We start from the raw sequence: 16,310 nt of genomic DNA, 5'->3' as shown, positions 1-16,310 counted from the left end.
GATCACATGTCAATGCTTCAACAACTGACCTACTGGTCCAGGGAAAATAAGCATTAATGGTTTGCTGTTGCCATACACACTTGGAGGTACTAACCAACCTAAAAGTATACTACTCTTCAGATGAAGTAAATAGTTAAAGAATGTTGTTCACTATACTGTCCTCAGTCATCAGTAAAGGTATCCCTAACACCGTGTATATGCAGATGTTAGCCAAGCCTCTAGGTTGCGCTGTTGTATTTGACTACGAACAGCACCTTCTTTGCAATGCTCTGAACACATTGCAAGTGTCAGTGGTGGCCATGCAGCGCTGTATGTAGTTGTGATTGCGTTATTTCTGAGCTGAGTGAATTCGAACGTGGACAAATTGTTTTTGCTCATATGTGGGATCCTTCTGTAAGCACTGGAGCCGAAATGTTTGGTGTTTCAAGAGGCGCTTATCGATTTATACCACATACAGGGAAGGCTTAACATATGGTCTACAAAGTCACAGCGCTAACGAAAGAGTATATTGAGTGATCGTGACGGACCGTCATTGAAGAGGAACAGGGGCGGTGGCAAGTGGGGAGGGCTATGGGGGTTACAGCCCTCCCCCCCCCCACCCCACCCCACCCCAATGGAGTATCACATTACACTGGATAAAATGACTTCAGGAACCAGTGAATATATTACTTCAACAGATTCAATCATTTTTTAATAATTATGTAGCAATATAGTTTGCAACGTATTTCAAACACATTTTAGCAAAATAATAAGAGCGGCAAATAGCTTACTATCTAAACCAATAATTATCATCGAACCTAAAATGGGCGTCTCATAGTTATTATGATTCATTATTAGACATTGGATGTATATTAATGTACGACTACCACTTACAAAAATCAAGAAAGCTGAGTACGTTCCTTTATGAATTCTATCTCTTGCATAATAATAACAAGTGAAATCTTCCCTTTGAAATTAATTCTCTTTCTCAATATTAATAAGTGCAATCTTCGCATACAAATTTAAATGCTGCTTATTAAAAGTGATTTGCTGATTACTTCGATGAAACATAGAATGTGTCGTCGTCGTGGCCCTCAGTCGTTACCTACAATAGCCCAAAACTGTTCCTTACCTTTTTTACTGTTGCTGGATCGCCATCTGACTGCTACGTCGAACTGCGACATGAATATACTTACTCTGTTTTACTATACTCTATTAGCTGTTGATGGACTGTCATAAGTGGCTGTATTTATTAGCAAAGCTGACGTTATTCTTTAATAGCAAAGCTGACGTTATTCTTTAATTAATTTGACTGAAGTTACGTAATTCATAGTTAAACTTTTTCTTGACTACAATAAAATTTTGCAAAGTTTTTCGTTGATGGTTTTTGGGAGGGATTGTAATCAGTAATGCAGTATTTCTGGAAAAAATTAATTATATTCTGGAAACGATTCTTCAAATATTTACTGTTGGTAATGAAATGATTTTACAAACGTTCAAATGGGACTTACTTTTTAAAATAATCTTACAAATAGCATTGCGCAAACATACCTTCAGTAGTCTTGAGTTTCTTAAAAAAAATAATTCAATAATGTTAGTTCCTCTTATGATAATAGTTAGCTGATGTCTCTGTACATCCGTTTATAATCTCTTGTAAACATAGCTGGTGGCTGGCAGGCACACCGCTCCTCTCAACCTCTCGCTTCAGATCTGCTACCGACTCTCTTCACATTTCGCTTACTACTGACTTCCTACGAACGCGGCCTCTCCTGCCAACAGTGCTTTCTAGTGCAGACAATCCCTGCTACCATTACAAAATGTATCAACGCGCGGTCTTTCCCGCTCTTTTCTTAAAATGTATCCATACGCGGTCTCTCCCGCCTTTTTTAAAATTATATCAATGTGCGGTCTCTCCCGCCAACAATACTTTGGTGCAGACATTCCCTGCTACCACAATTATTTCCAAAATGACGAATATTAATTATTCCTACTTAATCCTATTAATACAATACAAACATCTCTCATAAATTGTGGTTTGACAATAGAAATATATACGTCTTACACCGTTAATACGAAACCGTGGTGCGAAAGTCGTAATATCTGGACTATGGGGCAATGGAAGAAAGCCGTTTGGTCGAATGAGTCTTGCTTCACACTGTTTCCAACTTCTGGTCGAGTTTGCGTCCGGAGAGCGATACATGGCGCAGATTCGGTGATGATTTGGGCAGCACTATCGTGGTATTCCGTGGTTGCCCTGGAACGTCGAATTATTGCCAAGAACTGTGTGACCATTTTGCCTGTACAGGTCCATCCCATCGTACAACGTTAGTTGCCAGTGGCGGTTGTGTGATCCAAGACGACAAGGCCCCTGTTCAAACAGCTCACATTGTCTAGGACAGGTCTTGTGAGCACAAGGATGAATTATGACATCTTTCCTAGCCATGACCATCACTAGATCTCATTATTATTCAGCCTTTGTGGTCTAGTTTGGAGAGTAACATGCGTGATACCTGTCCACCTCTGGTATACGACTCTCTTGAAAACTATCCAGAACCTGTGTTTATCCAATCTGAGACGACTGGATGCTATTTTTTATAGGTGTGGTAATACACTATTGGCCAATAAAATTGCTACACCACGAAGGTAACGTCCTACAGACGCGAAATTTAACCGACAGGAAGAAGATGCTCTGATATGCAAATGATTAGCTTTTCAGAGGATTCACACAAGGTTGGCACCGGTGGCGACACCTACAACGTGCTGACATGACGAAAGTTTCCAACCGATTTCTCATACACAAACAGCAGTAGACCGGCGTTGCCTGGTGAAACGTTGTTGTGATGCCTCGTGTAAGGAGGAGAAATGCGTACCATCAAGTTTCCGACTTTGATAAAGGTCGGATTGTACCCTATCGCGATTGCAGTTTATCGCATCGCGACATTGCTGCTCGCGTTGGTCGAGATCCACTGACCGTTAGCAGAATATGGAATCGGTGGGTTCAGGAGGGTAATACGGAACGCCGTGCTAGATCCCAACGGCCTCGTATCACTAGCAGTCGAGATGACAGGCATCTTATCCGCATGGCTGTAACGGATCGGGCTGCCACGTCTCGATCCCTGAGTCAACAGATGGAGACATTTGCAAGACAAGAACCATCTGCACGAACAGTTGGACGACGTTTGCAGCAGCACGGACTATCAGCTCGGAGACCATGGCTGCGGTTACCCTGGACGCTGCATCACAGACAGGGGCGCCTGCGATGGTGCACGAATGGCAAAACGTCATTTTTTTCGGATGAAGCCAGGTTCTGTTTGCAGCACATGATGGTCGCATCCGTGTTTGGCGAAATCGCGGTGAACGCACGTTGGAAGCGTGTATTCGTCACCGCCATACTGGCGTGATGGTATGGGGTGCCATTGGTTACCCGTCTAGGTCACCTCTCGTTCGCACTGATGGCTCTCTAAACTTTGGACGTTACATTTCAGACGTGTTACGACCCGTGGCTCTACCCTTCATTCGATCCCTGCGAAACCCTACATTTCAGCAGGATAATGCACAACCGCATGTTGCAAGTCCTGTACAGGTCTTTCTGGATACAGAAAATGTTCGACTGCTGCCCTGGCCGGCACATTCTCCAGATCTCTCACCAATTGAAAACGTCTGGTGAAGGGTGGCCGAGCAACTGGCTCATCACAGTAGGCCAGTCACTACTCTACTACGGCGTTGAAAGTGCATGGGCAGCTGTACCTGTACACGCCATCCAAGCTCTGTTTGACTCAATGCCCAGGCGTATCAAGGCCGTTATTACGGCTAGAGGCGGTTGTTCTGGGTACTGATTTTTCAGGATCTATGCACCCGAATTGCGTTAAAATGTAATCACATGTTAGTTCTAGTATAATATATTTGTCCAATAATATATTTGTCCCGTTTATCATCTGCATTTCTTCTTGGTGTAGCAGTTTTAATGGCCAGTAGTGTATGTTGTGTTTTGGAGTTCCCATAATTTCCCCCCACTCCCCGCCCCCCGCAAGTTGTTTCGTGAGCTGGCATTTTTATAGTGCGCCCTGACCCAAAATTCTGACATATCACCATTGACACAGTGCCCGACTACACAGGAGGGCCGGCCGAAGTGGCCGTGCGGTTAAAGGCGCTGCAGTCTGGAACCGCAAGACCGCTACGGTCGCAGGTTCGAATCCTGCCTCGGGCATGGATGTTTGTGATGTCCTTAGGTTAGTTAGGTTTAACTAGTTCTAAGTTCTAGGGGACTAATGACCTCAGCAGTTGAGTCCCATAGTGCTCAGAGCCATTTGAACCATACACAGGAGGTGGGCCTGTGACGTGTCGTGTTGTGTTGTGTTCCAGGACGAGCTGCACGTGAATGAGACTGGCGTGAGGGTGGTGGCGCTGTGCCCGGGGCCTACGGACACTCCGCTTGGGAGAGACGCCGTCCAGCACTGCCTACACGACTACGCCCGGCAGTCGATGATCGACGTGACATCCTCCTACGGAGGCCTCTGCACGCACGTACCATTTTCTTCTTCAATTTTACTTGCGTTTAGTGTACTGACCTGCAGCCAGTACCATGCAACATTTATACAAAGTCTGATGGCTTGAACAAACGTACCGTTTGATCAAAAAGTCAGTATAAATTTGAAAATGTAATAAATCACGGGATAATGTAGATAGAGAGGTAAAAATTGACACACATGCTTGGAATGTCATGGGGTTTTATTAGAAAAAAAATGTGGCGCTGGACAGCAAAAAGTCAGTGACTGCGGATGACAATCGTGTATAAAAGGAGCTGTAATGAGAGAGAGAATCAGATGCGCCAGCAGTCGCAGCATGTTGACATTACCTGAAAAGGCGCTTTTAGTGAAGCTGTATTATCAGAATGGGGAATGTGCTAGTTCAGCGTTACGATCCTATCGCCATAGGAAGGGGATTCGAACGGGTAAAGGTCCGTTGACAAATGCAGCTGTGGCGAGAATGATTTCCAAGTTCGAAGCCACGGGTTGTTTAGACGATAGACCCCGTAGTGGCCGACCGAGCACAAGACGTAATGCTGCTGAGACAGTTCAGGAAAAAATGGAGACTGTAGCGGGTTCGTCCATGCACGACGAAGTTAGCGCTCGTGCAGTCGCACGTCGCACCGGCATTCCATACACTATTGTCTGGTTTTCATTGACCCTCCGATGCTATGCGTACAAAATTAATCGGCATCATGAACTGTTCAGATGGTTCAAATGGCTCTGAGCACTATGGGACTCCACTGCTGTGGTCATAAGTCCCCTAGAACTTAGAACTACTTAAACCTAACTAACCTAAGGACATCACACACATCCATGCCCGAGGCAGGATTCGAACCTGCGACCGTAGCGGTCGTGCGGTTCCAGACTGTAGCGCCTTTAACCGCTCGGCCACTCCGGCCGGCATCATGAACTGTTACCTGGCGATTTAGTGAAGCGAAGGGCATTTGCAGTGTGGGCGTTTCAAAAGATGGCGGAAGATGACGATTGGTTGAGTAACGTGTTCTGGACCGACGAAGCTCATTTCACGCTCGGAGGGTCTGTCAACGCCAACAACTGCAGAATTTGGGCTACTGAAAATCCTAGAACTGTCGTGGAAACTCCGTTGCACGACGAGAAAGTCACGGTATGGGTTGGATTTACCATGTCTACCGTTATCGGGTCTTTTTTCTTCGAGGAAATACGTGATTCTTGTTTTGTAATTGCTACCGTGACGGGTGAGAGGTACGCCGATGTGTTACAGATCGCATAATCCCCAACCTGGCTGATAAACACCTGCTGGAACGTACGATGTTTATGCAGGATGGCGCTCCACCCCATATTGCTAGACGCGTGAAAGATCTCTTGCGCGCGTCGTTTGGTGGTGATCGTGTGCTCACCCGCCACTTTCGTCATGCTTGGCCTCCCAGGTCCCCAGACCTCAGTCCGTGCGATTATTGGCTTTGGGGTTACCTGAAGTTGCAAGTGTATCGTGATCGACCGACATCTCTAGGGATGCTGAAAGACAACATCCGACGCCAATGCCTCACCATAACTCCGGACATGCTTTACAGTGCTGTTCACAACATTATTCCTTGACTACAGCTATTGTTGAGGAATGATGGTGGACATATTGAGCATTGCCTGTAAAGAACATCATCTTTGCTTTGTCTTACTTTGTTATGCTTATTATTGCTATTCTGATCAGATGAAGCACCATGTGTCAGACATTATTTGAACTTTTGTATTTTTTTTTGTTCTAATAAAACCCCATGTCATTCCAAGCATGTGTGTCAATTTGTACTTCTCTATCTACATTATTCCGTGATTAATTCAGTTTTCAGATTTATACTGACTTTTTGATCAAATGGTTCAAATGGCTCTGAGAACTATAGGACTCAACATCTGAGGTCATCAGTCCCCTAGAACTTAGAACTACTTAAACCTAACTAACCTAAGGACATCACACACATCCATGCCCGAGGCAGGATTCGAACCTGCTACCGTAGAGATCGCGCGGTTCCAGACTGAAGCGCCTAGAACCGCTCGGCCAGACTTTTTGATCACCCGGTATGTTAGTACACACAACGTACGTGTTGATTTGGTCTTAAGTCCGGCTGGTTTGGTGCAGCTGTCCACGCTAGTTTATCCGCGGGAAGCCTTTTCATCCCTGAATAACTACTGCTACCGACATCCACGTCAATCTATTTTTTCTTCTTCTTCGTTGGTTCTACAGTCCTTGAAGAACCTTGGCCTCCTGTACTACCCGCCTCCATTATTCTCCGTCCATCGCCTTCCTTCTCTTATTTCTTATTCCCATCACCTTTAGATCTTCTTCCCTCTCGTCCAGCCACCTTTCTTGGATCTACCTCTTCTCCGTCTTCCGCCAGGTTTTCCCATGAAAACTTTCTTGACACTCCGAATTTCTAGCATTCTCTTTACATGTACTGCACGATTTATTCGTCCCTGCTTTATTTTAACAAAAATATCCACCTATCTAAAAAGTGTTTGTGGTTCTACATTTGTCCTTACTCTCCAGTCATTTTCCTCTCTCACTGCTCCGACAATCCTTCTCAGTATCTTTCTTTCCCATCTCAACAACCAGTTCTCCTCGTTAACTGTCAATACCCAAACTTCTGATCCATACATTACTATAGGTCTTAATATGGTCGTGTACATTTTGATTCCTACTAAAATTCCTGGAATTAAATACATTCTGCAAGGCAAAATAGCAACGATTTTCACTCGCTATCCTTTCTTGAATTTCTACTGCTACTTTATTGTCCTCCGTTATTACAGAACTTAATATTTAAATGTTTTCAGTCTTTCATATTCTTTCCCATTCATTACTATTGAATTCTTTTGTCCGTTTATATTGGGTTCCCCCATCACCATATACTTTGCTTTGTTAATGTTTACTTCTAAACCTACTTCTCTTGCTGCTTCCTCTAACGTATCATAGTTCCCCTTTAGTGCCCTTTACACTCCTTGCCATTAATGCTACGTCGTCTGCATATGCTACCACTTGAACTTGCCGATTAAGTATTGTTCTTCCTGAGTTTATCAGCATTTGCCGCATCTCCTTTTCTAAAACTAAATTAAATAGCATTGTAGAGATCACATCTCCCTATCGTAGCCCCCTCTGTGCTTGGAATTCATCAGACAGTTCTTGCTCTATTCTTACTTTACACACTGTTGCTTTAATTGTCATTTCTGTTAAATTGACCAGTTTTAGTGGGATTCTAAATTCTTTCATGATCTGTATAATTTTCTTCCTGTGTAGACTGCCGTACGCTTGCTTAAAATCAATGTACAACTGATGTAGTTGCTTGTCATACTCGTAAAACTTCTCTACCACTTGTCTTAATAAAAATATCTGATCCATCGTTGGATCTGCTCCTCCTAAATCCGGCCTGATAGTACGCCAATATCCTTTCTATCATTCCTTCAAGTATGGAGGCTAAAATTTTACTAAATATCTTATATGTTACATTCAAGAGAGTGATTCCACGATAATTGCTACATTCTGACTTGTCCCCTTTTTTATGTAACGGGCAGATAATTCCCATGTTCAAATCCTTAGGCATTCTTCAATCTATTTACTGTATACAAACTTCGGTCTCCCTCTACAGTTGTTCACCTTCGCCCATTCCTCCACTTCACATCACACGATGACTACTCATCTTGCGACAGGGCTATAAAGCACTGTCCACGCTGTACAAACCTGCGTGCCATACTGTCCCTCGGTCACTGATGGGAAGGCTCCTTCGTGCTAGACACCGGATAACGAGGCACTGTGGGATTCATGGGAATGACTGCCTTCTGGAGATGAGTATTGTTGATTTTAACGTTTTACGCCAAGGATGCAGCGGGTCTCCACACTGGCTCCTACCGACACCCAGAATTATTTTTAGCTTGACGAATTTTGAGAAAGATTACACTCGAGATTTTTTTACCGTTTTAGATTGTCATCGCGGTTTTAAAGCTCTGTACACCGAAGGTTTCTAACAAGGGAACTCCCTTCCCTGTTCAGTTGTTTTTCCCGACCGTGCCTGTAAGATCCGCCGTCCCCATAACTACACTGCATTTCAACAAACAATCCTGCTGGAGGAACATCCGCAACTGAACATTATAGCAGAGGTCGAAAATACCGCTTCAGACGTAAAGTTGTTTTTATTTTTCAGTAGTTAAAACGCGACCGGTTTCGGGTTCTTGCAGACTCATCGTCCGGTATTATACTGAAAATAAACAAGAGACCGGAGCTAGTAATAGTTTTTACAAGCAGTAGCACATATATGTATATAAAACAGAAAAGAAGTTACATATAACATTTTATAAAACAACGGTCGGGTTGGGTGCGGCAGAATATAAGTCAATGGCAAAGTGACACCAGAAAATACTACGGACGACTGCCTGGGTTTAGAAATATCACTGGCGAGAGCAGAGCACGGAGTAGAGTACACGAAGGGGGAAGCAAGCTGGTAAACCAGAGTGGCAAAACTATTGCCATCTGTTGACGGGTAGAAGAACGCGCGGCCATCTAGCCCGGCCGTTCACAATTTGAGTTACTGGTCTACGTTTATAAAAATTACATAGAAAGTTACGTGAAGCGCGTTAAAAGTACGTTATGAGTCGTAAGGAACATATTGAATAGGGCCAGTACGGAACTGTAGTAAAACTATCTGGAAGCCGGCGACATTAAATTTATGTGTAAACCTTAAAACGCAATCAAAATTTTTGCCTTTCCACGAGCAACATGCTCATTTTTTGTTTAGCGAGGATACATACGAGGAATAACTTACCACTGTCATGAGTTGAAAGAACATACACATGTGCCACTCCTACTAACAAGCATCTCGCTACTGGGTAAAATGGAACTGAATAAAATGGAAAGTAGCAAATCCTTACAGTGTACACTGTCAGAAACTTCTGAACCAGTTAATACCTAGCTTCACTAGCACTAAAGGGACACATTAAAAGTAAGAGCAATTCAAAACTTGCTAACTTAAAGGTGACGACTCAGTGAGGTTTACATAAGATAAGAGTTGAAACAAAATTTATATTATGAAAGATAGGAAAATTTTAATTTAATGAGGACAGAGATAATGACGCACAATAATGCGCCGTAGTCATAGTATAAAAACTTGAAAATATATAAACTTCTATTAAAAGAGGACATTTCAGAGCTATGTAAAATAAACTGGGTGGACCTCGCGATCCTCACTATGGGAGATAGGCATGTGCTGTATAGTGACAGTGATAGTGATGATGATGATGATGGTGATGATGATGTCTCATACTCCGAGGAGCGTAGGGGACGATCCGGGATACCCGCACCGCCGATTAGGCAAGGTCCTAGCAGAAGTGGTTTGGCGTTGCCTTCCTCCGACCGCAATGGGGAACGATGATGAAGACAACACAACAACACCCAGTCATCTCGAGGCAGGGAAAATCCCTGACCCCGCCGGGAATCGAACCCTTTCGCGGGAAGCGAGAACGCTATCGCAAGACCACGAGCTGCGAACATGCCGAATAGTAGCTAAGCCTAATTAAGGGCCACCAAAGCAATGGCGTAAACACTGGCCCAGTTAAGAAGTATAAATGTGTAACACTCCAGAATCAGAAACGAGAAGTAGAAGCAAATGAGTCTGGACGCTGCTTCAAAAAAAAAAGTTATTCAGCAGGGCTGCGTACTTAATCGAAGTTTGCTCATTCATAATGCCCGATGGATCATGGTTTTCGGAGCCCCTAATCCTGACACTGTGCCAATTCACATGTCCACAAATGTAGATCATTACTTCATCTGGAAACAGGCACTTTTCCAGGTAGTCATTGTCAGCGTCTATAGGGGCTAGCCTGGAAAACGCGAATGCATACCGCACAGGACGAGCGTTCCGCTGTAATGCTTGGAGCATTTGCATTTTGTGTGCAAGAAGGCCTAACTGCTTTTGTAATACTTAATGCCAATTGATCGTTCTTTCTACAATTCGCATGAAGTACGACGTTTTGAGTTCAGGGGAAGGGGGGGAGAGGGGGGGGGGGGCGCTGTGTGGAAATGAAGTTTGTCCTCTATTGACACCTTGACACCTGCGTGAGACACAGGGGAGGCCCACTTCGAGAAAGATGTTGAACGCGGCCTGTCTCTTTATTGCTTTTTAACCACCACATTATGGTTGTTTCTACATTTTGTGTCTTCCCACACTGGCGTTGATCATTCCGCAGTATCGTTCCCACAGACTTGGATTCAGCGTATGACACGACACTTTGGGCCATATCCAGGTGTGTCTCTTGTTTGATGGAGTCCAAGTCAAATGTGCGAGAGATGGCACAGGAAAAGAAACTTTGTGTGATCTTAGGCTTTCCCGGCGAATTAACTGTTTGTACTGTTCTCGGGTCTCCAACAGGGTGCAGTAGTTTTCAAATCACGATATTTCAACAGCGTTCCTTGCCGTTCTCTTCAGGTGATACCTGTACGTATCACCTGAAGATGACGGCAAGGAACGCTCTCGAAATATCGTGGTTTCAAAACGACTGAACCCGGTTGGAGACCCGAGAACAGTACAAAGGAAAGAAACTTTGGTAGCTGCTAAAAAAATCACGTTCCTCTATTTTTAAAAGTTTCCCCAAGTTATGATTTATTTAAGATGGTAATCGGACTTTACGGACACCCTGTATAACATGTAGGAGAGTGAAGAGGGAACAATAAGAAGGCCAACAGGGAAGCGGTTGGTTTGAAAAGTGTGTACGGTGGCATCGCTGCCTTCCGTCCCTTACCGTTCAACCTGTATATTAATGAAGGAATGACGGAAATGAATGACAAGATCATCTATCACATTCAAGTTGAAACACGAGTGACGGGAGACCACCGACAACATTCACTGAAGGTGTGGAGGACTTATAGGATCTGTTGATCGGCATGAAGATTCTACTGAGCACAGAATATGTCGTGAGAGGAGACTAAAGAAAGATGAAACTAATGAGGAGTACCAGCAACGTGAGTGGCGATAAACCTGATGTCAGAACTGTGGGCCGCGTTGTGCATGCATTTAGGAACTCTGATACTTTGAAAGCAAAATAGTAAAAGTAAACAACGATTAACGTACGTGGGGGACTGGTTTCAGTACACGGACTATCACCTTTCTGTTTTGTACTAAAATAGGAACTAATTTTACTTCATTAATTTATTTTCTTTAGTTTTTTTAAAACTAAGCAACGTATAGATGTGTCTACAGTAAGACCACATCCTGTTAATTACTGATGCGCATGAAGATGGCAAGTCTCCAATCTCCAAATTTAACCTGATGTGCCCTAACCAGAAACTCTTGCCCAAAAATTATATGAATAAGATAGGTAATAAATTGTTACAAAAGCTAGAAAGCCAGGTGCTGTGCTGTGGTTCGTGGTCGTATTTGTCCATTATATACAGGGTGTCACAAAAAGGTACGGCCAAACTTTCAGGAAACATTCCTCACACACAAATAAAGAAAAGATGTTATGTGGACATGTGTCCGGAAACGCTTAATTTCCATATTAGAGCTCATTTTAGTTTCGTCAGTATGTTCTTCCACCTACGCTCAATGGAGCACGTTATCACTGTTTCATACGGGATACTCTACTTGTGCTGCTGGAACATGTGCCTTTAGAGGTACGACACAACATGTGGTTCATGCACGATGGAGCTCCTGCACATTTCAGTCGAAGTGTTCGTACGCTTCTCAACAACAAATTCGGTGACCGATGCATTGGTAGAGGCAGACCAATTCCATGGCCTCCACGCTCTCCTGACCTCAACCCTCTTGACTTTCATTTATGGGGGCATTTGAAACCTCTTGTCTACGCAACCCCAGTACCAAATGTAGAGACTCTTCGTGCTCGTATTGTGGACGGCTGTGATACAATACGACATTCTCCAGGGCTGCATCAGCGCATCAGGGATTCCATGCGACGGAGGGTGGATGCATGTATCCTCGCTAACGGAGGACATTTTGAACATTTCCTGTAACAAAGTGTTTGAAGTCACGCTGGTACGTTCTGTTGCTGTGTGTTTCCATTCCATGACTAACGTGATTTGAAGAGAAGTAATAAAATGAGCTCTAACATGAAAAGTAAGCATTTCCGGACACATGTCCACATAACATATTTTCTTTCATTGTGTGCGAGGAATGTTTCCTGAAAGGTTGGCTATACCTTTTTGTAACACCCTGTATAGTGATTTTGTCACTTCGCTGGAGCACATATTTAACCTAGCCTTGTTGCTGTTTATGGCTACTCCACTTCTGAAGCATACTCCACAGGAATGAAATGATTCCACTTGTAATTATCAGCCAATACTTAATTACATGTGGATGTTGGAATTACAGATTTTGTTACTTATTATGCTGCATTCTTTTTGAACAATTTAATGACGTGTGTGTGTGTGTGTGTGTGTTCTCTTTGCAGGCCTGATTTCATCGCCGAGGGGCTGATGACTGTCATCCAAGAGGGCAAGTCGGGCTCCGTCTGGGTGGCCAACAACAAGATCATCAAGGAGATAGTCTACCAGCGGCTCGTCCAATAAGGACTGTTCTACATGTCATTTTGTACACGTCACATTACCATGAATAAAGTATAGGTGATTTGAGTGAAGACTCATGCAGCAATAAGAGTTACTCTCTGAAGTTGCCACCCACTGGACTTACCCGCTGCTCTGGCACATCTGGCTCCTCGAGACCATGTGAGAATTGTTTCCTAGAATGAGAAACGTTGTTTGAGGTTAAACTCATTCACAAAGGTTATCCTGTCGAGTGCACAATCTTTTGCAGCTGTTCCCAATGTCCATAAAACTCTTCTTGGCTATAGACTGCGACTTGTTGTGAAATAATGTTTAAGAGTTTTAATCCCTATTTCAAGTGACCATCATAGAGTGTTACAATGAATAATGTGTGCAAAAAATTGTTCAAACAACGCTGGAAGTTGAGAAAATCTTAATAAGTGGAGAGAAATTACAAAGGGAGTCCCACAGGGTTCAATTTTGGGTCCACTCCTAATCCTTATGTATGTGAATGATCTTCCACTTGAAATTCATCAAGCAGAACTGTTACTTTTTGCTGACGAACCAGAGTTATAATAAATCCCATCAGAAAGAAAGCAACAAGTAATTGTTAATTATGTTTGTCAAAAAGTTATTGAGTGATTCCGTCAAAATGGACATTCCCTAAAATTTTTAAGGAAACAAACTATATGCAGTTCTATAGAACAAATAGAGTTATACCAACAGTTGATGTAGGACATAAAAAAACACTCACTAATCAGGCTAGGTTGACCCAAATTCTTGGGTGTAAATAATGATATAAGCTTGAGCTGAAAAAAAAAGCGTATTACCGAGCTTCTCAGATAGATAAGTTCAGCTACCTTTGCCTTTCGTACAATTGCTTATCTTGGAAGCAAACGAATCAGTCGCCTGATATACAGTACATATTTCCATTCAATAATATCTTATGGAATCACTTCCTAGTGTAACTCATCACTTAAAAAGAAAGTATTGATAGCACAAAAGCGAGCAGTAAGAGTAGTGGTCATCTGGGTTTCTTGTGTCGTGTTCAGTGAGCTTGGCACTTTAACTGCACCGTCGCGGTACATGTATTAGCTGTTCAATCACAACTTGAGAAGAAAAATGATGTCCACACCCACAACAGCAGAGGAGAAAGGTATCCTAGTGCGAGTAGGACATGTGCACTGATGGTTCCGTGCAATATATAGTCCTATATAACAGATCATCCATCTTGGGAATCGGGATTCTAAACCATTTTTGCCTATTTTTGATGAGATACTTCCACGATATCGGTCCTGGGAAACAGAAGACCATATCATAATCTCGATTGGAGTTCCTCACACTATCCTGGACATACGAAAAGAAGGAAGATAATGCAATGTGTGTTCTAATGGCAAAAATATATTTTTATGTGATATTGTTACAATTTAATAATTGTTCACATTTTTTTTACATTACTTTACTTACTACTCGGTCGGGCACACAGTTTTAATCTGCCAGGAAGTTTCATATCAGCGCACACTCCGCTGCAGAGTGAAAATCTCAATCTGGAAACATCCCCCAGGATGTGGCTAAGCCATGTCTCCGCAATATCTGTTGTGTCTAGACAAGACAGCCTAGACACAACGAGAGGAAGCCGAAAGGCACGCGCTAAGCTAAAGCAGGATGGCGGGAGGTCTGAAACAGGATACGTAATGAATTCTATAAAGAAAAGAACGTAGCTTCTGGAATACTTAACTTTAATCCATCCTTTTGGTACATCTGGAGATTGTGGCGATACAAGTGAGACTCTTTAGATACCTGCAATGTTATTAATGGCGCCTTGCTAGGTCGTAGCCATTGACTTAGCTGAAGGCTATTCTAACTATTTGCTCTGCAAATGAGCGAGGCTTCCTCAGTGTGCATCGCTAACTACGTCGTCCGTACAACTAGGGCGAGTGCTAGTCCGTATCTCGAGACCTGCCTTGTGGTGGCGCTCGGTCTGCGATCACACAGTGGCGACACGCGGGTCCGACATGTACTAATGGACCGCGGCCGATTTAAAACTACCACCTAGCAAGTGTGGTGTCTGGCGGTGACACCACAATATCCTTTCTTTCAGGAGTGCTAGTTCTGCAAGGTTCGCAGGAGAGCTTCTGTAAAGTTTGGAAGGTAGGAGACGAGATACTGGCAGAAGTAAAGCTGTGAGTACCTGCCGTGAGTCGTTCTTCGGTAGCTCAGTTGGTAGAGCACTTGCCCGCGAAAGGCAAAGGTCCCGAGTTCGAGTCTCAATCGGGCACACAGTTTTAATCTGCCAGGAAGTTTCATATCAGCGCACACTCCGCTACAGAGTGAAAATCGCATTCTGGAAACATCCGCCAGGCTGTGGCTAAGCCATGTCTCCGCAATATCCTTTCTTTCAGGAGTGCTAGTTCTGCAAGGTTCGCAGGAGAGCTTCTGTAAAGTTTGGAAGGTAGGAGACGAGGTACTGGCAGAAGTAAAGCTGTGAGTACCGGGTGTGAGTCGTGCTTCGGTAGCTCAGTTGGTAGAGCGCTTGCCCGCGAAAGGCAAAGGTCCCGAGTTCGAGTCTCGGTCGGGCACACAGTTTTAATCTGCCAGGAAGTTTCATATCAGCGCACACTCCGCTGCAGAGTGAAAATCTCATTCTGGAAACATCCCCCAGGCTGTGGCTAAGCCATGTCTCCGCAATATCCTTTCTTTCAGGAGTGCTAGTTCTGCAAGGTTCGCAGGAGGGCTTCTGTAAAGTTTGGAAGGTAGGAGACGAGGTACTGGCAGAAGTAAAGCTGTGAGTACCTGGCGTGAGTCGTGCTTCGGTAGCTCAGTTGGTAGAGCACTTGCCCGCGAAAGGCAAAGGTCGCGAGTTCGAGTCTCGGTCGGGCACACAGTTTTAATCTGCTAGGAAGTTTCATATCAGCGCACACTCCGCTGCAGAGTGAAAATCTCATTCTGGAAACATCGCCCAGGCTGTGGCTAAGCCATGTCTCTGCAATAACCTTTCTTTCAGGAGTGCTAGTTCTGCAAGGTTCGCACGAGGGCTTCTGTAAAGTTTGGAAGGTAGGAGACGAGGTACTGGCAGAAGTAAAGCTGTGAGTACCGGCTGTGAGTCGTGCTTCGGTAGCTCAGTTGGTAGAGCACTTGCCCGCGAAAGGCAAAGGTCGCGAGTTCGAGTCTCGGTCGGGCACACAGTTTTAATCTGCCAGGAAGTTTCATATCAGCGCACACTCCGCTGCAGAGTGAAAATCTCATTCTGTTTACTTTACTGTACTTTACTTATTGTGAAACATCGCTTCCTGCCA

The 16,310-nt window shown here is 43.9% G+C and overlaps 1 protein-coding gene and 1 non-coding gene across 2 annotated transcripts in view; both read left to right on the top strand.

The window, feature by feature from the left end:
• Positions 1–13,111, top strand: part of LOC124605761 (15-hydroxyprostaglandin dehydrogenase [NAD(+)]-like) — an 83,964-nt gene extending 70,853 nt beyond the window's left edge. The window contains exons 6-7 of the mRNA XM_047137646.1: positions 4,342–4,499; positions 12,924–13,111. Coding sequence (XP_046993602.1) covers positions 4,342–4,499; positions 12,924–13,041 — 276 coding nt within the window. The 3' untranslated portion in view covers positions 13,042–13,111. The remainder of the gene's footprint in view (positions 1–4,341; positions 4,500–12,923) is intronic.
• A 2,408-nt stretch (positions 13,112–15,519) lies between these two features.
• Positions 15,520–15,594, top strand: Trnas-cga. The gene has a single exon. It is a non-coding gene; the product is annotated as a tRNA-Ser (tRNA).
• The last annotated feature ends 716 nt before the right edge of the window (positions 15,595–16,310 follow it).

This window comes from Schistocerca americana, chromosome 3, assembly GCF_021461395.2.
Source record: "Schistocerca americana isolate TAMUIC-IGC-003095 chromosome 3, iqSchAmer2.1, whole genome shotgun sequence".
Lineage (NCBI taxonomy): Eukaryota > Metazoa > Arthropoda > Insecta > Orthoptera > Acrididae > Schistocerca > Schistocerca americana.
This window is presented reverse-complemented; position numbering and strand designations above follow the sequence as displayed.